This window comes from Anser brachyrhynchus, assembly GCF_964034855.1.
Source record: "Anser brachyrhynchus genome assembly, chromosome: 2".
In the NCBI taxonomy this organism is placed as follows: Eukaryota; Metazoa; Chordata; class Aves; order Anseriformes; family Anatidae; genus Anser; species Anser brachyrhynchus.
The window spans coordinates 71,798,447-71,820,838 of NC_137695.1; the positions used below are offsets into that span (position 1 = coordinate 71,798,447).

The 22,392-nt window shown below is 38.7% G+C and overlaps 1 protein-coding gene across 6 annotated transcripts in view; it reads right to left on the minus strand.

Moving 5' to 3' along the window:
- LOC308190443 (uncharacterized protein) overlaps nucleotides 1-22,392 on the minus strand; it is a 123,859-nt gene that overhangs the window by 29,870 nt on the left and 71,597 nt on the right. For 3 of the 6 annotated variants that reach the window (XR_013947196.1, XR_013947197.1, XR_013947198.1), the window contains 2 exons: nucleotides 9,324-9,405; nucleotides 381-8,714 (listed from right to left, as the gene is read on the minus strand). Coding sequence is in view for 2 of the 6 variants with exons in the window: in XM_080581834.1 (XP_080437960.1) it covers nucleotides 9,324-9,405 (82 nt within the window). In the remaining 4 variants the exon portion in view is untranslated. Of the gene's footprint in view, nucleotides 1-380; nucleotides 8,715-9,323; nucleotides 9,406-21,634; nucleotides 21,684-22,392 lie in introns of those variants that run through there. The other 3 variants (XM_080581834.1, XM_080581833.1, XR_013947199.1) reach the window with 2 other exon arrangements.

The window sequence follows — 22,392 nt, forward strand, 5'->3', positions numbered from 1 at the left end:
ACAGCAAAGCCACGAGATGAGGTTTTTTTTGATGACCATGAGCAGAATCTTTGCTCCAAATTTTAATGTACATTATATCGTAGACAGGCCTGGATGCACACATGCCTAGCAAGGTTGTCCAACTCTTCCCATTATGAGACTCTGTTTTCAGTTATTTGTAACTTTGCCAAAGTTTAATTATTTGCACTGAAATTTTCCACACTGAGCATCTGCCTGAGGCTGCATTTGTTTTTTTTCTGGAAACAAATAAATCAGCCATTTCTGAAATCAAGGCTAAGGGAAAATATATCATTTTCTTTATTATAAACAAAACAAAACAAAAATGAAACAACAAAAAAAAACAGAGTTCTGCTGATTCTTTTTTTTGGGGGGGGGGGGGCTGGGGGAGCGACGGGATAACAGGGCTACTGTGCCTTGTGGAATGGGATTAAAATTTGGCAGAGGCTTGCCTTTATTTCAGATATGTGCTTCTCTCCATCTCTTAAGAAAATTTGTCATATTTGGCTAAGTTATAATCCTTTGGGGGGGAAAAAAAAAGAAAGCAGTTCACACATGCTCAGTAGACAAGTCTCAGGTGTTGGTAGCTGCATTTCTCAAAGATTCTGTAATTACAGAATGTGTTCCAGACTGAGGCTGAGCAGGATTTTCCTTGCAACTACAGCTCTACGTCATACTGGGCTGCAGTCCAAGACTGAGCGCAGAAGCTCTATTTCTCCCACCTACTCCTAACAGGAAGTGAGAAGGAGGAAGCTGCACTATTTAAAAGCAGAGTCTGCAAAAAGCTGATCTGCCTGGAGATGAGGAGCAGACAGGAACCGAGATACCGGGATGCAGAGAGAGAGCAAGAGAAGAGGGAACTGGGAAAACAATGGTGACAGAGGCAGTAAACTGTACATGGAAAAGGAGATGAAGAGATTCAGAGCCAGCAAGAAAGAAAAACAAAATTAAGAATAGATGCTGAAATGCTGGCAAATGTGAGAAAGACTGAAGGATTCACTCAGACTGGGTGAGGAATTGTTGATGAAAGTCAGTCTACAGAGAAATCTATGGTGGAGAAGGAGAAGGGGGCAGAAGAGACAGAACAGATTCAAAGCTATAAAGGAAAGGAATGAGTGGAAAGAACTAAGACATGCTGAGTAATGACAGTGGAGCTGGAATTAAGAGTGAGGTTAAGGAGAAAATAATACTGAGGCAGTGACCAATAGAGACAGAAATTGTTGTGCTTTGCAGGAATAAATACAAATGTCTGTGTCCAGAGGATATGCATTCAATCTGGACCTTGTAGTGGGGCCCAAGAGCTTTAACTAACTCCAACAATCCAACCACTGTCAAAACACAGGTCGGAAAACATCCATCAGAATGTATTATCATATTGTTGTGTCCACACAGAAGAGAGATAATATTACTTCTAATTATTCAGTTAGTTTAAATGTCAGAAAGCTATGTGGGACACCTACATTTTCTTAATCCATTCATAAAGCATGCAAATAACATTGAAGTGTGACAACTGGTACATCAGAGATTTATTTATTTTTCCTAGTTTGGATCAAAATAGCGAAACTTACCTACTTATAGGAAAGTATGATGGAACATTTTTAAGACTCAAAAATGAGTGTTCAGAAGTTAGGAAATGGAAGAACTAAAGCTATAGTCATGCAGACTGCATATTGTCTCCTTTGTGTTTTGGTGGAAATGTTTCTTAATTGCATGATTACTTATCTGTCTCACTTATTTTACAATGACAATATACACTTTCTTGTCTCTCAAGAATTCCCTGTGTAATCTCCAGCAAGTCACCAACACTAGAAGCTTCTCTTATGTAGCTCCTTTTTTTTTATTTTATTTTTTTATTTTTCCTGCGGGGTACCTCACCTGAGTTCCTATGACCCGGCTTACAGAATGGTTGCACGTTTGAAAAGTCAACAGGAATTCCAATGCTTATAAATAAATTGCTATACTAAGGGTCAAGACCAGGCACCTGAACTGAGCAAACCAAATTACAGGATAGTTTTAACCTTTTCTCTGCAAAAAGCAGGAGTAGCTATATCACTTTAACTACTAGAGGTGTCATAAAAGTAAACATATTTGCAAGTGTGAAGCACTCAGAAAGTACAGTAATGAGAACCACTGAAAAGATCAAGAGGAAGCTAATCATTCTGTTGTCAGAGTATATTTTGAATACTGTGAAATAAACAAGGCAGAAGGACTCATACTGAAATAAAAAGACATTCAAAAACTACTTGTCACCCCTGAGTGCTGATAGAGGCTGGGATCTTGGCAAAAAACTCTATGTGGATATGCAACTAAAAGCATTAGTACATGGGAGATGAGTAAAGTTTGGAGACAATCTGACTTTTGGCACTTCCTACCTTTAAATTGCTTGACTTTGCATCTTTAATGACATTCTTCAGCCCCATATTTTGATATGTTTTATACATACATACAGAGCCTTAGCAATCCTGCATATTATATATATATATAATTGCCAGTATCAGCAAAACCCCAAGATGGCATTAAAGTTTTGTTTTACAAAGCTGTTTGAAAACAAACATACTTCTGTTTTTAATGCTTTATGTTGATATTAAGAAAAAAAAAAGAACAACAACAACAAAAAAAACCACCTTTCTTTCTCCTTTCCTTTCTGTTCCTTTTCTCTCCATCATTCTTTACAAATGCCTTCTTTCCTCAAAAACTGTAGGACTAGCTCTGGCTCAAACAGCTGCAGAAACAGCTTGGCTTCAGACACTTACCACAGCAGATTTGCTTAATCAAACAACCATCAGAGCAGCTTTGTTCCAAGCAGTTGCCAAAAGCCTGTCATGCTAGAACTTCAAAAAGCTGCTCCAGCAGCTTTGCTGCACACCAGAGATGCTCATCATGCATTGAGGCGACATCATACATTTCTAAGTAGGAAATCCAATGATATTAATGTGCTGTATAATTCTGTGGTACAGTTTTATCCAATGATATTAATGTGCTGTATAATTCTGTGGTACAGTTTTATCCATCTAATTAAAGTATTTGTGGTAATGCATGTCATACTTCGGAGTCCATGGCCACTTTATCTAGTTTGTATCTTTTACAAAAAGGTATTACTTTGTCCTAGCCACTTTCTACAGTTGACCTCTGTCCAAACTTGAACTATTTCAGAAAGCTTAAGGAAAATTCTTTCAGCAACTTTGAATAGGTAATTTAAACCAAAAGTCTACTGAGAATAAAAGGCCAGAAAGCACAGTGTATGCTCATCAAGTTCCAGACATCATCAACATCTACCACGTTTTTGTGGTTTTGATAGGTTGTTTGTTTAACCTATATTAAAGCCTTCAGTGATAGGGATGCTAGCAGCTCCCGACGAAAATCTGCTCCAGACCATCAATACCTCTATTTTATGCAAGTTTTTCCTAACAGCTAACCTGAGTCTTTCTTCCTGCAGTTTAAGTCCATTGCTTCTTGTCAGACAAGAAGTCTTGTCTTCATGTACTGGGAGAACAATGTATTCCCTTCTCTCAAAAAGTCTTCTCTCCTTTAGGGTACACAAAAACAGTCTTGGCTCATTGAACTTGTTTGCTTGACTTACAGTCGTTCTCACTGCTCTTCTCTGGACTACCTTGAGTAGTCCATTTCTTCCTTCAAGAACAATGCCCAGAGGTGGACACTGTAGTCCAGCTGAGACCTTGCCAGGTGTAAGAAGAATCGAGGCATTACTTTTTGTGATTTGTAGGCTGTGCTCTTGTTAAGGGAACTCTTCACACAGTTAATGCCAAAGAGGATAAGTACTATATTCTAAATGTCACGGGCACTTACAGCTCATTTGGGAGTACTCAACAACTATGCAGGAAATATATTAGAACAACTAATAAGATTAGATCTTGAACATACAAAAAGTTCTGTTAAGAATAAATACTTGTAGCCTTGAAAAATGCATACCAATTTCACGGAGTGTACTAACTAGCTTAGAAGCTAGTTAGAGCACTGATCTGCTCTCGTGAACCTGTATTTCTTGAAAGTTTAGAAATAATGGTTACTTCAATAGTAATTAAACATGCATGTTCAATTCAAACTGATTTGTGTTAACTTTTTAAAATATCTTGTGATTTCTTAGCTATTTTTCTGCTATGCTTTCTGCAGATTACGTACATCTTTTGTGGCAGGCCTGATGTTTGGGCATATCCATCTCATTCGGGGCTCTTTATGTCATACTTCTCTCCTCTAGAATTTACTGTGTATCAACTCATGCTTTGAGGTATAGGACACGATATCACTATCTAGTTATTATATCCAGTGTGAGATGCAATTTCATATTTATAGCATCAGCAATCTTTCCCTTGAGAGTTATGAAGCTTTTTCTACTGGTCATTGAGCTACAGGAGCTCACCAAAGCTCTTTTGGGAGTACTACTTCACGAGTACAAAATACTTACCTACAGAAATGGATAACTCTTCTGTTCTGTTTATTTCAAACTTTCCTTCTGATTGCTCCTTCGTTTCATATTAGTATGTTTTTTACTTAAGGTGTGATGGGACACATTTCTTTTTCTGTTTTGTGTTTCACTTGGGAACTTTATTCCCATTGCAATGAAGTATGTTATATAAATGTAAGGCATTCTGCAGTATTATTGTCATTAGTGATGCATATTAATAACTGTAATGCAAATGTATTCCTCACTTGTTGCTCAGTATTTGTAGCCTTATCAATTAAGTGGTATGAAAATTTTGCTGCTCTGTAATTACATTGCTCTTTATCCAAGCAGTATAGAATAAATAGTAAATTTGTAAGTCTCACAGTGAATCATGCGGATGGTGGAAAATAAAAAAACCCTGGAACTTATTATTATTACTTACCTAGCAATCGGGGTCCCATTCTGCAAAGAACTATGTAAGCACACAGTTAAAGACAAACCTCATCCTGAAGAATAACAGCATAATTGGATAGTTTTTCTTTTCCTCTGTCTATTATTATTTCCATCTTACCAGAGAAGGAAGTCACAGCATGAAAGTGAGTTACTTGTGAATCAGAGAATGTGTGAAAGAGGCAGAGACTGAATCGTGAACCACTGAGTCAAGTCCAATTCTTTAACTGCAATTTACCTATACCATGTAAAGCATCAACAAAACTAAACTTAAAAACCCCAGATCCCCCATTTTGATAATTTAATAAATACCCTATCAAACACCATCTGTAAACTAAGGTAAAGAATAAAGAGCAAAGAGAGAATAAGAGTACAATAGAATATATTCCAATTATACTAAGGTCCTACCAGTGCCTCGATGTCTGGGAGACATCTTTTCTCAGAACAATGAGTTAGAAATAAAGCTTCGAACCAATGGATAAATAAACCTATCTATTGGATCAAATCTGCATAAGTCACCCACAATGTCTGTATCTGGTGACCTTCATGTCAGCAGTACTGAGTACTAATTGAACAGAAATAAAACAAGTTAACATCTTTTCACACACAGTTCAACAGAAAAATAAATACAGAAATTAGATTGTATGACAACAGACTAGTATACTAAACTTGATAAAACATATTTAAGAACAGATACGATTGAAGAGTTAGGTGACTAGGTGTCTGCCCTGTCCGCAGTTCATGGGTCATTGGCCCGAGCCCATGTTGTCAGCCAAGTCAGTGTTTCGATCTTCTGCAGTTTTTTCCACACTGATTTCACTCCCAGAAGACATGTTTCTTGCCAAACTATCACGCTTGGAATTCAGCCAGTTATGAAAGACTTGTGTCAAGTTGACATCAGAGAATGCTGAAAATTGGTGGGTATCCTCTGGGTAAAGTGCCTTCTTTCAGCCAGCTGTCTTTTAGCTGGTTTTTGGTCCCTGAGTAATTTGAAGATTACTGTTTAGGTTCAGGTACAGATGTTTTTGGTTTTCCTGAAAAATACACAAGCCTGATGCCTTTTTTTTTTTTTCACAGTGCAGTTCTTCTCTTTAAGGAGACAATGTCTGATTTCAAAATCCCATTCCTCCCAAAATGAACAGGCGATCCCAAGATTTCTCTTGCTGTGAGTCCACTCGTGTTGGTTTCACCTCTGTGAGCCGGACCCTATCTGTAGTTACTGCAAAGGACACTTTGCAGGGTCCCTGTTCTGCATATTGGTTGTATGACAGACCCACACTAGCTGAGAGCAATTCAGTATGTCTGTGAGCTCGATGTGGGTCTTAAAGGGCCACCAGCTGGGGCCTACAGGAGACTAACGAGCACTGGGCAGATTGGAAGGCAACACAGTGTGTCTGCATGTGTAAGAGCTGCCTTACTTGGGAACACCTCTGTCTCAGCAAAACAACCATCTGACTGAGAAGATTACATGGATTTTCAGGCACTAAGGGACAGAAGCAAGGAAATTAACCCAAGCAATTGGTCCTATGGTTGTTTCCTCCCAGTTTTATTTTCCCATTTAACACTGCCTACTCTGCATGCACATGGCCCTTGTATTTCCTGTCTGTTTTGTCTGAGGGTGAGTGGAAACTATGAGCTAGTTCCCTGAAGGACAGAGACAGCGCCACACTGAATGTTCTCATACCTGACTCTCAGATGTCATACTCCAGCCCTGAGTGAGATACCTACACTTCAGAGCTCAAAGACCCAGAACACTCTGAGCAGGCAATCAACAATGTCAACAACAACAACAATAGCAAGAGTATGGAGACTAAGTTCTCTGAAGGACCTGAATGCTTACTGTCAGGATACAGCAAGAAACTCCTTTTCTCTTGGTGTTTACTTCCCTGAATGCATGGCTGGGCTCACATACTCTAATCAGAGGGATAGGTAGAAGCTCGGTTTTAACCAATAGCTCAGTGGTTAGTTAGAGCACAGAAAAGGAACCATAATTCCTCTTGTTGAAGCTGCTTTACTTCGCTGGGAATAATTAAATATTCATTAGGCAAAAGAGAGAGCAATATTTTATTACCTTGCATTCCAGGCACTCGGCTAAGAGAGAAGAGGCCTCAGTGCCTGTGTCAATGAAATTTTAAGTATCCCATATTAAGTAATCATGAGAGCAGGGACTGGGATTCAGGACTCTCTTTACGTAGGTGAGAGAGCTCACTACTGAACTATATTATCACATCAATTTTTGTATTTTTTCTCCTTCCCTGCTCTCTCGCAGTTTTGACAAATATTTTGCAAATATTTTGTGCACACTGGAAAAGTGTAGAAAGAATGGAAGTTGAATGCCTTCACTCAGGGAAGCAGACTACACCTGAAGTTAAAATGTGACTCTGGAAGGTGTGAAATACCCATTCAAAAGACAGAGGAATGAATAAAAGGAGTTGTGTTTTCCCTATCTTAGTTGAATCCTTTAGCTATAGAGAGAGTGATGAGAGCTCTCCAGCCATGCTTCCCACATGGCCCAATCCAACATGTCTGTATTCAGGTTGTTTTCTGGACCGGATTTTGGATGCAAGCCAAGGGTGGGAATACCTTACTTGAGAAATACAATGGTCAGGCATCAAGCTTCCCAATTTCATTCATTTAGCCACATAGTAAATATCACTGATGAAAACTTGGGCACCTATATATTTCATATGCCTCCTGGTAAAGAGGCATCTATGCGAAAACTCTGAATGCCTATATTTGGGATAACAACACCTAAATATTCTTGGAGATCAACTTTATACACAATATTTGGCTATAAGTGTCTAGTGGGTACACCTGAGCATTTGCTTTGCTTGACTTCAATATAATTTATCTTTTAAGATATCCATTTTTATTTGTCATATTATTTCTGGGAGCCAAAGACTGAGTAGCTGTTTTTAATTCAGTGGCTAGGCAAGGAAATAGCTTGTGGAAAATGATACATTGTCCTGCTTAGCACTTGGAATGTTGAATTCAGTAACAGCCATGTGATTTAATTTATTGTTATTATGATTTTGACATTCCCTCCTAAAGCTTTAGTAATGTGTATATTGCCTTCTGTAATGGTCTCTCATCCTATGAATTTTGAGTTGGATTGGTATTCTGTAAAAAAAGAAGTGTTTTCAAATTGAACAGGGACATTGTACAAGGTTGGAAGAACTGTAGAAAATCAGTGTATTTCTAGTCTCATCAGGGCTAGTTTCATGGGGCTTTGAAAAAATGGATTCTTTATTTTAAGGATGAGTTAGCACACATCTAGTTAGCCTGTACTCTAACTCTGTTTTGATCAGAAATAGATTTGGACAGTGCATAGGGCTATCGTTCGACTGTCCTTGGTTTTGCACCAATCAGCTCAGTTCTCATACAAAGAACCCATCTTCTGAGAGAGAAAATAGGGCAGCAGGGAAATTCACGGTTACAAAATAAGCTGAAATAACCAGTTTCACACGAATATAAGGATCTGCCTACATGATTAAGTGGAACCAAAACAACAAAATGGCTCATATATTATGCTTACAGTTATGGTAGTTTAGGTCTTCATGAGTGCTATAATTTTAGAACAACAGTGCTCAATTGTGAAATAACATATATCTTAAAAGTACATTATTTAGAAATAGGGCAACCTCATTCTGAATGAAAGCACTCACAGACAGTCAAAATCCCACATTTAGACAAGGCCAAATTCCTGTCTTGGATATTTGGCATTAGCTGTTTATAGGATGTATAACAGCCGTATTGAGTACAGTAATCAAAAAAAGCTGCTCCTGAAAGCCTAACAGCAGTCTTTTGCCATTGGACTGTTGGTGTCTACCCTCTGAGGTCCGAAGTGTTGCTTTAGCTGGAACGTCTGGCAAATGAAATGGACGTAAGAAGAAAGTTCAGGTAATGCTAAAAGTATCACGCATAGCAAAGTGGGGATATTCAAGCAAGTCTTTAATAACAGAATATAATTTGTTGTATGTGGGGAAAAAAACACACACACACATATACTAGTGTCATTTTTCATTTCTTTATGAAATAAAAGCTATACAAGTACTTGTATTTAAAAAAAAAAAGTGTTGGTTTTTTTTAATGTATTTTTTTTCCTGCCTGCTGTGTACTTAAAGACCTCAAATAAATCTTTTCTGTTTTTGAAAGATTTCTTGGATGGCTTAGATGAATGGGTGTGGATGGGAAGATTTTGGTCATTAATCATAGGGTTCAATTTTTCACCAGAGCATCTTTTTGTACAAATATTTGAGCTGAATAAGCATTTGAAGTAAAAAGAATTTAAAGCTGACTAAAATTATTTCCTCTTTCAATTAAGTGCATCTCCCTTGCCTGGTTGCTTGCATTACAAATGAATGACAATTTTTTAGGACAATCAAGATCAGACTTTTTCCTTTGAAAATATAACAAATAAAAGTCCCAAACATTCCTCTTTAGAATGTCTCTCTTTTTGGAAGAAAACTCTTACCTTGTGTATGACACAAAGCAGCAAGATGGACACAACCTGTCTTCTCCAGCTTCTGTGAACACCTTCTTGTCTAAGCTTGTACCTGCAGACATACCAAATTACACTGTCAGCTTCTCAGGAAAGCACATGCTTAACTTTCAGAACGTGCATAGTTTTCACTGTCTTCTTCAGAGCTTAAGCGTATCTTAATGAGCTTCTTTGCACCGGGATGATTTCCTGAAATAGGACCAAAGTCTGTTATCAGATATTACAAGTTCCACAAGTTCTAACTTCCCACAACCTCTGATATGAAAATGTTGCAAGAGGCACCTGTGGCAATCCTCAGGCAGCACCTTCCCTTTTGAATCAGATATACCCAACAGTCCAGAAAAGTAAGGAAACTCTGCAGCTGCAGAAACTACCTTCTGGAGGGAGGAAGGGTCTGAGTGCTCTAGATAACTCCAAGTATGATAACATTTGTTGTAAAAGGGGTGCACGTGGTTAACCCAATGTTATTCATCAAATTCCAGGGTAGTCAATTACAAGCATTACCTCATATAAAGGCTCAATCAGTAATTTGTAATGTGTTTGATTTTAGATGTGTTGGCATAATCTTCTTCTATTTACATCTATATTCTAGTTTTATGTAGAACAATGAGTGTTTTTAATTATTCAGGACCAAGTGCCTTTGTAGCAAACTGAGTAAGGAACATCTCCAAGGAAAAAATGGGTTTGCTTTCTATTTGCACATTATAACTTAGAGCTGGGTCTGTCTGCTGACTGATAAAGGTTATCACAACTATCAGGTGTAGAGAAGCAATGGGACATCTTTTCTGCCCAATTTAACAGCTTAAATGAATTGTGACATTCCTGGGCTGCACTTCTCACACTCTCCAGCTGTGGAGAGGAAAATGGACATCACATTCATTACTTTATAAGCAACTGTACTTGCATACCTGCTGAAAGTCCTTCTTGCTCAAAAGTCTGAGTGACCATTCCGTTTTTAGTGTAATCAATAAATAAAGACTCTTCAGTAATCTGCAAGCTTTGCCTGTAGATGTGGAAAGGACGAAGCTTTTGGTACTAATCTCACCTTCCTAACACATGGTACAGCAGAAGCATCTGCATGGGCTGTGACAGCAGAGCTACAGTTCAGTTTGATGATGTGAGAGGGAGATTTGGTCCTAAATTAGAAATTCACTTCGCAGAATATTTTATCACAGACAAAATCCCTACACAGACCCTGGACTTATGAGGTTGCTTCCATAACAAGCATCAAATAATCTCTTGTCAATTGTCTTTTTTTCACCAGTTAGTATCTTCCTTGGTACATTTTAAAACTACACATAAACAAGTATACACAACATAAACACAAGACCAAAATACACTAACAAGCTAAGTTTTGATTTCAGGTAACCTTTTGCAAGATATTTGCATTTGTTAGCTTTAAAATTTCTCTTCTTTGAGTAAATATTGATATAATTCCTTAATCGTTATAATGTCATGTTAATTTCCATTTTTGAGATTTGAAGGTTGTGGTTCATAGTGACATTTTGGCACTTCCAATTGGGTTTTCTGATACAACAAGACCTTGGGGGGCATCTCAGGAAGAGAATTCTGAGAATTGTGAGAATTCTGATTTAAAGGAAACAAAAACCAACAACAAAATAGACCTAAATGTGTCTGATATACTGGAGAACTGAGTAGCATTAAGTGCTGCCAGCTTAGAGACTCAAGTATAAAGTGATTTGAGACTGCAGGCCCTAAGCCAGTGGAAGCTGAAAGGCTTTGCAGATGTGATGTGGTCATTGTCTGTTGACGTTGGTGGTCATGCTGTTATCACAGCAATGCTCCCACAGCTGTCATTGGAGTGATGTTGGCAGAGCCTCTGTTGGGAGACATCTGCCTTGCTCTTCTAACTGGGGTTGAAATGCTACGATGACAGCTGCACAGAAAGTGAAGAAAAAGGGAAGACAATAGAAATCTGAAAGAAATATTGAAGATATAAATGGAAGCAACTATGCTAACCACTGTCAAGATTCAGACCAGAATTTCACAGAAGTTAGAAAACACAGCTACAAGAGGGCTCATTTTTGTTCCAGTTACAGTGCTGTAAATCTGCGATTAGGTGAAGTGACTCTGTATTTACACCAGTATAAGTGAAATCAGAATCTGCCTCAGATCCCTAAAGATCCTTAAAATTAAACTAAAGATCCTTAAAATTAAATTTTAATTCTCCTTCCTTGTCTATTTATGCTACAATAGCTTCTTCATAGCCACATGTTACAATCACAAAACATGCACATGACGTTATGGAACTGCTATGAAAGAAGTTGACCACTGAATGTAACAGCTTTTAGTTGATTTACTTCTGTGAATGCTGAGAGAAAAGAAGTTGTTTTCAGTGTACCCCGATCTATTGTTTTTCATTAGAAGGAGAGTGATGATGCATCAATTTTTATCTCTAAGCAACATTCACTGTCCTGGCAGTTAAAGAAATTATTGCAACACACAGAAAATGGTATTTTTGTTGGGAACACTATGTATATTTTTTCTATTGTTCAGTATATTAAGCCTTACCCCCACTTATGTATAACTTAGTCCCAGTAGAAAAGCTATTGTAACTGGTATGATCTTGTTATAGGGACTTGGAACGTAATAAATACTTTAAGAGTACATACATAAACTAGATGAGCTCAGAGAAACACAGACCATTCTGCTAGGCTGCCTAAATCCCCCAGGTTAAGATCCAGCATGACTGGGCTGAAGCCTTGTTCAAATACTGCAGTTAAACACCTCACATACTAAATTGAACAACCAGCCACCCACACACTTTTCAAGGTGCAAGAGATTATGCTGTTGCCCAAAGCCTCATGCTTTGCTGTAAGTGAATCAAGCACCAATGCAAGCCCACGTCACTCCATCTCATTTACAGCTCAAGTATTAAAGAATCTGTGCATTGGGACATCCTTGCCTTTGTTTGTTACAGATTGGATGGTGCTGGAAAAGTGGACTTTTGAGGGACACACAACCTGAATCTGCATGACTTAAGAGCAGATGGAGGATAAGAACTGCCTGCTGTGCATGTGACATACCTTACCCAACTGTATGTGGCAACATGCCAAGTGTGTGGGTGTCCTGGCCCTCAAATACATGAGGAAAATGTGTTACCTTTACAGGCATAATACCTTGCTCTATTTTCATGCCATGAAAGTGTATGGTTTCCTTCCTTTCTCAGGGTATGGGGCATGGAAACATATACAATAGTATATGTGCCATAATATACATCAGTAGCACTCCTCCACAACATGCAATTTTCTAGGATGCCATAGTACCTGTGGCTGAATGCTTAAACATAACAAAACTATTTAGTCACAGAATGAACATAGGTGAATGTATGCAAAAGCACAGGGGACACAATGAAAGATTGTACAGACTTCCCTCTGTACTAAAAAAGTAGTTAGAGATTTCCTGCAATAAACATGACTAATAAATAAATAAAATAGTGAAAGAAAATAATAAAACCATCTATAATCACATCCACATTACCAAATTATGCAATAGTCAGTACTTATGGTTATCCCATTTTGGAGGCAAACATCTGTTAATGCTTCTTTTTTCTGTTTCTGAGCATCCATGTCTTCCTACTGAGATCTGGCTTGGATTATTTCCAGAATCTCCTTTATAGTTTCTGTTCCCTAAACACAGTGGTTTTGTTGTGGCGTTGTTCTTCTGTGTTATGGGGGTAAAGAGGGCCATGTCTGTGTTTTCTATCCCAGTTTCTCTCCTCACAGACAAGAGTTCATCCAAAGAGCTGGGATAACCAAACTCGGGCCACAGAAGAACAAGATCCTGTTCCCTGGATATGAAAGTCCTTGCTGTTCTCTGTCTGCTCTCAACAGAGAGCCGTAATCTTCTGCATCAGCAAACGTAACATGGAAGATGCTGTTATTTTCTCAGTAACGTGCTTTGGTGCCCTAAATATGGATTATTCTTTTTTCTGTTACAGAATTTGTTCACAGCTTCCCACAACAACTGTTTTGTATGCACCTATGCCTTCCCCAGTGGCAGGGTCCCTAGGCAGCAGAGCAGGCTATGCATCAGCTCGTGTCTGCCTTCAGTTCATTTATCACCATGGAACAGCAACAGCAGCAACATCAGACAAGGAAAAACAAAACAAAACAACACAAAAACAAACCAAACAAACAAAAAACCAGAAGTCCACGGCAAAGGTGAGAAGACTTGGCAGTAGTAACTGAGAAAATGAAAAGTAAATAAAGACAACTATACTGTTGCAGTGACTAAACATCAGAGACTAATTCCAGACCTTTGAATGCAATGACAGAGGTGCTATTACAGGACCGCTCAGATGTAGGGTTAGCCTTACAAAGAGAAGAAACAAGGGAGTTAACTTGAGAGCAAAATGCTTGTGAGCAATGAGACCTTTTCCGTTTCAAAGGAAAATTCCATGCTTTCCCTTCTGGTTGGCCTGTCGTAGCGGATATGCTTTTGGAGTACAGCATGTACAGTGCATAAGCAACTATTGGCATTCATGGTTGGCTTCCAAATCAGCAGTGCTTAAAAAATACAAAGTGCAAACTTGGCTCTCTCTTCTATTCTGGGTTTTGTTATTGTTGTTTTTGTAGTTCTAGTTGTTACTTTGAAACACTATTTGCTCTTTTTTTTTTTTTTAATGATCTAATTTTAACTCTGTGGATATATTTCTCCTTTGTTCAATCAATATGTCCTTCCTTTCCTTCTGATGTCAGTGGCAGACAGTTGGCAGTTTTCTGTAAAGAAACAATGCTGTCGCCGACTGCATGAACCAGCGCTTCTCCTGAAGACAGCAAATATCATTTCAGAGTCCACCTGAAGCAATACTAACAGCTACAACTCCTCTAGCACAAAAACAGTAACCATGCTGCCCAGGTACTGGAGTGACTAAACTCGGTGACAAGCGAGGATCAGACTGAGAATTTTAGGTTCATGATGAGCAACCACGTGTCCTAATTAGGAAAATATTTACTGTTCTCCATGCTCTCTTCCCAAATCAATGTATCTTGCTGGAATTAGAAGACATGGCTATAGTTATCTTTTATATTATTTTAGTATCTACACATGCTGGTGGCAGACTGAGACACTGAAGATAGCTAGTAATGGAAACCTTCAGCGTGAATGGAGACGATTACTCAGAGGCAAGCAGCAGCTCAATATGTCCTTGGACATGGGTAATGTTAACAACACGGATAATGTTAACAATATGGAAATGTTCAAGAATGGATTGGTCAGAGCAGCTTGCAAGTACAAGGAAATTGCTCTCCTCTGAGCTGTTGAGGGAAGAAAACCCAGGGACTGGATGGCAGCTGGGAGTAAAGCTCAAGGGAGGGACTTTCTCACATTCAAAATTAGCTTCTTTAGGTAGCTGTAATCTGAGCCAGCGGGTTCACATATACCGTGGCTGCAGTTTAGGTAAGATGGACATAACCAAACAAGGGGGGCAGATGAAGGGTTTTCAACCTTTCTGCCTATGTATAAGTGTGTCTCCATATGGTAATAGTTCAACATTCAGATTGTTTTAGTTACTCGGTAATACAGGAGTTACTCAGAAGTTAGTTATAAATACTCATAAGTATAGGAGAAATGAAACATATATATATAAGTAAACAAACAAACAAAAAGCAACAACAACAACAGCCACAACAAACCAATATATGAAATATATGAGAAAATGTGTGTGTCAAACTATCCAGTTTTTACTTCATGGGCACATCAAAAAATATATATGGTCTCCTATTAGCAGAAATTAGCAGGAAAAAAAAAAAAAAGGGAAAGAAAGTCTACAGCCTTGGTTATTTCTTCAGCCCTACCTCCACTTCACTTGAGGGCACCCATCTGATGATGCTGTCCTTCAACCAGTCATTCATGCAGAAATGACCTCTTGCTAGTAAAATTGACTACACCACAGAAACCAAACCTATCCTAGTATCTTCCCTTATGCAGTTAAGAAGGAGTAGATGGACAGCCAGTGATCTCATAGAACTCCTCTGCTTTGTCATAAAGCTTTAGAATAAAAAAATTATAGGACTCATTCGTACAGATCATCAACAAAAAGGTAGCTCACACCAGCCTGGCCGTCAATTCAGTGAGAGCAGCAGACACTTGCTAATGAAAGCCCTCTTGGTTCTCTTTGGTTTGGGAAAATGCATTACAATAGGGAAGGTGTTATCTAACACAATGTTAAATACAATTTTGCTCTTTCTTCATGAAACAACAATCATACTGTGCTGCTGGTCAGAATTACCACATGAACTGCTTGAAGAGAAACATGAATAATAGTACCGTTCCCCTTTTCTGTTCCCACTTGAAACTTCACTGTAACGTGGTTAAAAACACATGAGCTCTTTCTCATAACGGGGAAGAGCCTTTTAAAATGCCTCGTGTCTAAAATGTTCAGACAACAGTCTGTTCCGTACTTATTAGTTGTTTGACTCTAGTAAGACTGTTATTGAAACAACACAGTTTAATGTCTTTTATGTTGTATTGACTTCATGTCAAAGTATATTTATATAAATCATCTTTCAGTCATGGGAAACTTGCAGGATGTTTTGTCAAAGTCCACAGAGTGTTTCAGTTATTGTGAAAACATATGAAAACTCTAAGAAATACTAAATAAAGTGTAAATTCAGGAAAATACACAGAAACAAAACAAAACAAAACAAAACAAAACCAAACCACAATATTTTGCACTTTATTTGTAACATGCATTTAAACAGTCTTCATCCATTCCCACCTTTTATCAGAGATCCTGAGCCGTTGGATCCCAGGGTTTTTTCAGTTTTATAGCCTTAACAACTCTACCCTCCAGAGATTTTCCCATTTTCTTTAGAATTTTTCCTTTTCCTTCCTGTCCAATGTCCTTGTTGAAAACCTTCAACAAATCAAATCCTTGACAGCAACTTCTTTTATCTTCATTTTAAAAATCTGTCACCTATGTTTCCGTAGAATTATATTTTAAACTAGCCTAGCAAAGTGATTTATAAGCTTAGAGACCACTTTATTTGACCTCCTTCACCTTGAAAGGACATGTAAAAGGAAACAGAGATTCATCTTCTGACATTCCATGGGCTCCCAAGCTCCTTTTCATTGAGAATAGGACACAATCATTTATCCTGAGTAAAATATTGCTGGTTACACATGCTCTGCTATCTCTATAATATATTGTGTTTTAACTTACATTTTTCTCTCAATCTGTTGGTGTTAAATGCAGTAACTGGTAAACCTCCAGTGCCTTCACTTTTTCACTTCACTTTTTCACCAGTGACTTGCCAAAGCGTCAATACTTGATTATGTCTTCAAGACATTTTACTTTCACACATGTATGGACAAATAAGCTAAAAATAAGGGAACCTGGATTTTTCTTTCCACTTGCTAACTTAGATGGAAATTATACAGTGGTGCAGAGGGGTTTCAGAAGTTTTGGACAAGTGTATGTTTAATAACTGTGGCATCAGTAGCAACAGCAGTCATATATAAGCAGTCATGTATTGTTAGTTTCAATGGAATAAATGAGACTTCAGTCATAGGTGTTAATATAATCTTACCAATATAAAGTGTTAAACCATTTAACATGGTTTGTGGTTTTAAGTACAGAGAGCTTGGCCTGCTCACTCACATGGCAGCTGCACTAGAAATTCATGCCAAAGCTGGGAAGGATATTGATTAGTATGTATAAAAACAAAACACAAAGCATTTGGAAATTGAAATCAAGTGGTTAAAGAAGACTAACTTAATCAAAATGTGTCAGAGTCCTTTTGCTAGACACAGGTTATTCATTTAGAATCCATTACGTTAGCCAGAAACCCTTAGCAACGAGAAAAGCTTAATTCTCTTACTCATCTTTCAGTTCATGACTGTAGGAGTAAAGATTGATTTCCTGCTTGATAATAAATATAAACATGGAAAGAAGAAAGGACAGAAGAGTGGAAAGCAGGGGAGGTGTAGCTGTTGCTGGGCTTTTCAGGATTCAGGTCAAGTAGTCATGGAAAACACTTTGGAGAAGCTAGTCACCCATGGTAACTGCTGGCCTGGAGCCCAATTCCCTTGCCTGGTATGGGATGTCTCCTGCCTGGCCAAGTCAGGTCTCCTTCCTTCTGCTCATCATTCTGCATTTGGTAGAGCAGAACTGGCTGACTCCAAGTGAAGCTAACAGCTGAATGCCAGAAAATGAGAGAGACTGAAAATAAAGAAAACAATGGGAAAGAAAGAGACTCAAAGAACATGGAAAGGCAAGGCAGGACCTTCCTTTTGTCAGGTTGCTGGTTTGTTGGGAGGAGCCAGGTACATGGTTTCATGGGCTGGGTCTAGTGAAAGCTGCCCAGTGGAGCACAGAATTAACACATGGCCTTTCCTAAGAAAGTCCTTCAGAAACCTCTTCCACCGTACTGGTCTCCTCCTTTTAAGCTTTTCAAAACTTTGGCCGGTGATGTGAGATCGAACTGACCATACTTTCTTTATCTCATTCACATATTTTGGTCCACTAATTACTGTTACACCCTTTCCTTGTCTGTCATGTATCATCTTCATTCTATCCTTGACTGTATCCAGAAGACTTCTTTGAGTGAGTGATTGATGTCTTCATTTCTTCACTCTTTAACTGATACTGCTCATTGCAGCACTTTATGAACTCTTACCAGTTTCTCAGAGATGATTTTACAATTGCAATAGACATGTAGTTTCCAATTATCACAAAGGTAGGGAGAAGTCAACAAGTGAGTAACAAATTGTGTTTCATTTCAGCCAGGGATGCTTACTGGAATGTGAGGTTCCACTAGAGCAATTAAATCCCCTAATAAGGCAGGGAGGAAACTAAGGATCCTGATCTAGCTGCTATGGCCAAATCTCTTTCACATTCCAAGAACAGACTTCAGGATTTCCACTAACCACTATAAAGTTCAAAACAATCCATCCAGCCCTTTATGCTGGTGAGTCTTTCTCCATGGTAAATGTGCCCAATGTTTCACAACACATTCTCTCAGAGATGGCAGTTAGCCACCTGGCAGTCAGTCTTATGAAAGGTTTTCTTCCTTTTAATTATAAAAATATCCAAACAAATGCCTCCCTTGCCTATCATGCTGCTTCCACAATACAGTTCAAAGTGATTTATGAAGAAGTAAATTAACACATTCTTAGTATGGTCATTATAGCTATAGTTGATTGGGCAGTATCAAGTGCCAGTTTTTTGCAGTTTAGGTTACAGAATAATTCATTTGATCTGATTTACACTGATGACATTCAGTGCTGCTGCTCTTATAATATAGCAACTTGTCAATGCCAGCTATTTAATTTTGTAAAGCCGTTACTCAAAATTTATTAGTGATGGGTCTTAAATGGCACATCATGCCTGAAGAGTCTTATATTCTGGGGACAGTGAGCATCCTTGAAACAGGCTTACATTAATGTCTTACATCTTGCAATTCGGCAGACTAGCAACACTCATGCAGAGTGATAGCTGTTCAACTGAGCTTTGCAGCTGCTCCCTTCTGCTACAAACAGCGGAATGACATACTCATATTCCCACGTATCCCCCATATCAAAAAATAGAAAGGCCTGGATCTAGAACTAGATCCAGAACCTCTTGCTTCTATGCATGGTCATACATAGACGAAGATTAATGCCTGCTATAGCCTGCATGAATTTTACTATTGACTTCAGTAGCTGTACGGCTGGTCCTCTGTACGCTAGGGGGTGATTGATGAGTTATTTAATTAACTAGTTTAAGCAGCATTAACAATAATCTCAGCAGTACCCAATGGATTTTCTGCTTTAAATATACTGTGCACTTCCCTATTTATAGTAAACACCAGCAGTGGGATTCATCTCTCCAAATATAGATTATACATTGTAGGTGTCTGTATCTGAGTTAACTGTCTAGGCTCCCCTTATAATTAAGAGAACAGGTCTTCTGAGGGCAGAGCTTCTCTTATCCCATTTATGGCATCTAAAATAGATTAAACGACTCACCTTCATTTAGGAGATAGAGTAGAAAGGCCTATTTCTGTCTATTCACTATGGAGAGAGTCTGGGCAACTGGCAATAGTATAAATGCCTACTTTGTAGAGGCTACAAAACAGAGCGAAAGTTTCTGCCTTAAACTAACACCAAGAAGCCTGTGACCATCAAGCAGCACCTACATTTCTTCAGATTGGCCTTTTATGTTTGTTGCCTTTCAAAAATGTTAGCCTCTATCTCCTACTAGTTTTATTCAGAAGCAGGACATGGTCAGGAATGGTATTTTGGACCCACCCTTCTCGCTGGTTTTCACTCTTCTCCCCATACTTTCAACTCCATGGTCTCATTGTACTCACCAAGGAGGTAACGAGCTATTGAAATGAAACAGTGCTGCTGTGTAGCTGGTTGAGAAGATCATTGTTGAGCAATGTAACATGCTCTTATCCTTTGTCCCCAGAGGACTGAGCAAACTTTTTGTGAGGCAATCCCATTTACTGCTGATGCCAATGCCAGGAAATGAACAATCTGTGTTAGCTTTTGACTTTTAAAAACAATGGGCTGGATGGAATTCCCTCTGAAGTTACCAGGAGTCTTGTTCTTCCTTTGTTTTCAAAGGGCATGGGGTCAGGCTCAGCACTAGAAGTTTATTTTTCTTTGTTTATACACTTAATAAGAAATAAAGTTAAAAGCAGGTGTAGCTGTGATTTTGAATAGTTGATCTATATGGTGAAAGAAGAGTGTAATTAAAAAATAAATAAAAAAATGAAACAACAATCACCTTTCCTGTTTAGAATCTTTGTGTACTACCACCAGATGGATTTCTTTTATCACATACGTCCTAGTTTAAGGTTTGTATAGGAGATTATTTGTCTACGCATTAAAAAAATTTAGACACAGAACAATTTTGTTACGAAGTTCTTGTTTTGCTTCTTAAGAGGAATTTCCTGAAGAATAATTGTATTGCTGATGATTCATTTGTATAGCTGTTCTTCCCTATTTTGACAATTTTTTATGTAAATATCGATAAGGCCTCTATCACTCATGTTCCTCTTTCCTCCGTTTTCCCTCCCCCTGTGGGAGACCTCTGTCTGAGGACCACACATGACCCACAGCATAAGTATATATGTGGTATAATGCACAGGGTTATGATCTCAGTTGCAGTCTGCAGAAACTACCATGGTCCAAAACCAATTACCAACATTTCTGAAACATTAGTTACCCTCAAAAATGCTTATGTAGTACAGCAATGTTATTACCCTTACTTTAGAGGTGAGAAACTGAATCACAAAAGAAAATAATTGTCTTATTCATGATCACATGAACCCAAGAACATAGTCTTTCCTGATGTCATGTCCCATTCTCTAAGGCAGAGAACTACATACCTTCAGTCCTACACTATGCATATACATATTGATCTATGGTTTTGCTCATTGATTATGTTCCCTACATATGATATGGCTGACTTGCAAGAACTGTTTTGCAGGGACTCTAAACCACATGGTTTAGAACCTCTTCGGCAGTTTAGATGCTCATCACACTATTGAGGTTGAGCACAAAGTCACAAGTGTGCCATTTTAGTGCAAATGGCACTACTGTCTACTAGGACTTTGACTGTGCCTGCCACACAACTCACACGTCACCAAACGTCTTCTCTGTAGGTTATGGGCAAGTGGATGGGTATAACTGGCAGTAAGTTCTCCTTCAAGTGGCTTTCTTGCTTATGGGAACATTTACAACATCTTTATCATCAAACTTCTTTTTTAGTATCTTTTAACACATTTTTCATGACCTTGAGGGATGATGGAGTATACTCTCATCTAATTTGCAGGTGACAGCAAACAAGGAGAACGAGTTGATGCACTTCAGGGCAGGGCTGGAGGAACTAGTGACCTAGACAGGCTGGAGGAACAGGTCAACCACAACCTTATGAAATACATCAAGGACAAATGGGAAGTCCTACACCTGAGAAGGAATAACCCTGGCAACAATACACGCTGGGGACAGACTAGCTGAGGGGCAGTTCTGTTGAGGAGGATTTGGGAGTCATGGTGGGCAGCCAGCTGGGCGTGAGTCAGCAACCTGCTTGACAGCAAGGAAGGCCAACAGCATCCTGGGTTGTTTCAGCAGAAGCACAGCCAGGGATGTAATAATCCCTCTTTACTTGGTGCTCGTTAGACCACATATAAAATACTGTATACAGTTTTGGACTCCTAAGTACAAGAAAGCCACTGATATATTGGAGCAAATTCAGCAGGGGGCTACCAAGAGGGTCAAAACGCTGGAGCACTTTACCTGGAGGGACAGGCTGAGGAAATTTGTTCGGCCTGGAGAACACACATCTTTCAAAGGACCTAAATAGCAGCCTGCCAGTATCTATGAGGAGATGACAACAGACTCGTCACGGCAGTGCATGGATGGAGACAATAGACACAAACTGAAACGAGTGCTTCAGGGCAGATATAAAGAAAAACTTTTCCCTGTGTCAAGCAGAAAAACAGGTTGTAAGAGAGGTTGTGCAGTCTCTATCCTTTAAACTTTTCAAGACCTGACTGAAAAATTCTTGAGGAACCTGCCTTGAGCAGGAGGCAGGACTAGCAGCCTCCTGAGGTTCCTTCCAACCTGAATTATCCTATGATGCTATGAAAGAGAGTTGTTACTGAGCGATTGTGTCTGGGAAGCAGCAAATAATATTTTCAAGCCACAAACTTCAGGAAAGAGTGTAAATGCATACTAAAATCCTACAGCAGACACATTATACATTCAGCACAGAGCAGATACTTCCCTTATATAACAGCCTTTGCATTGTTCCTATTTTTAATCCCTTTATTATCACCAATCACCACTAATGCAAGGAATGAGACAGAAGGAGTGTAGACTGCCATACTGCTTATGATGGCATTTGGATGCACTGCAGAGTGCGCACAAAATTGCATGTTTATGGAGAGACATTCTGGCCTTTGCCTCACTACAAAAATGAGTGCTTTACTTATGAGAAATCCTCACAAGTCTAAACTAATTAAAGATGTTGTATTTCTATGTAATATTTCACAGTAAGAAGCATGTGAGTGTGCACTGTGTGACA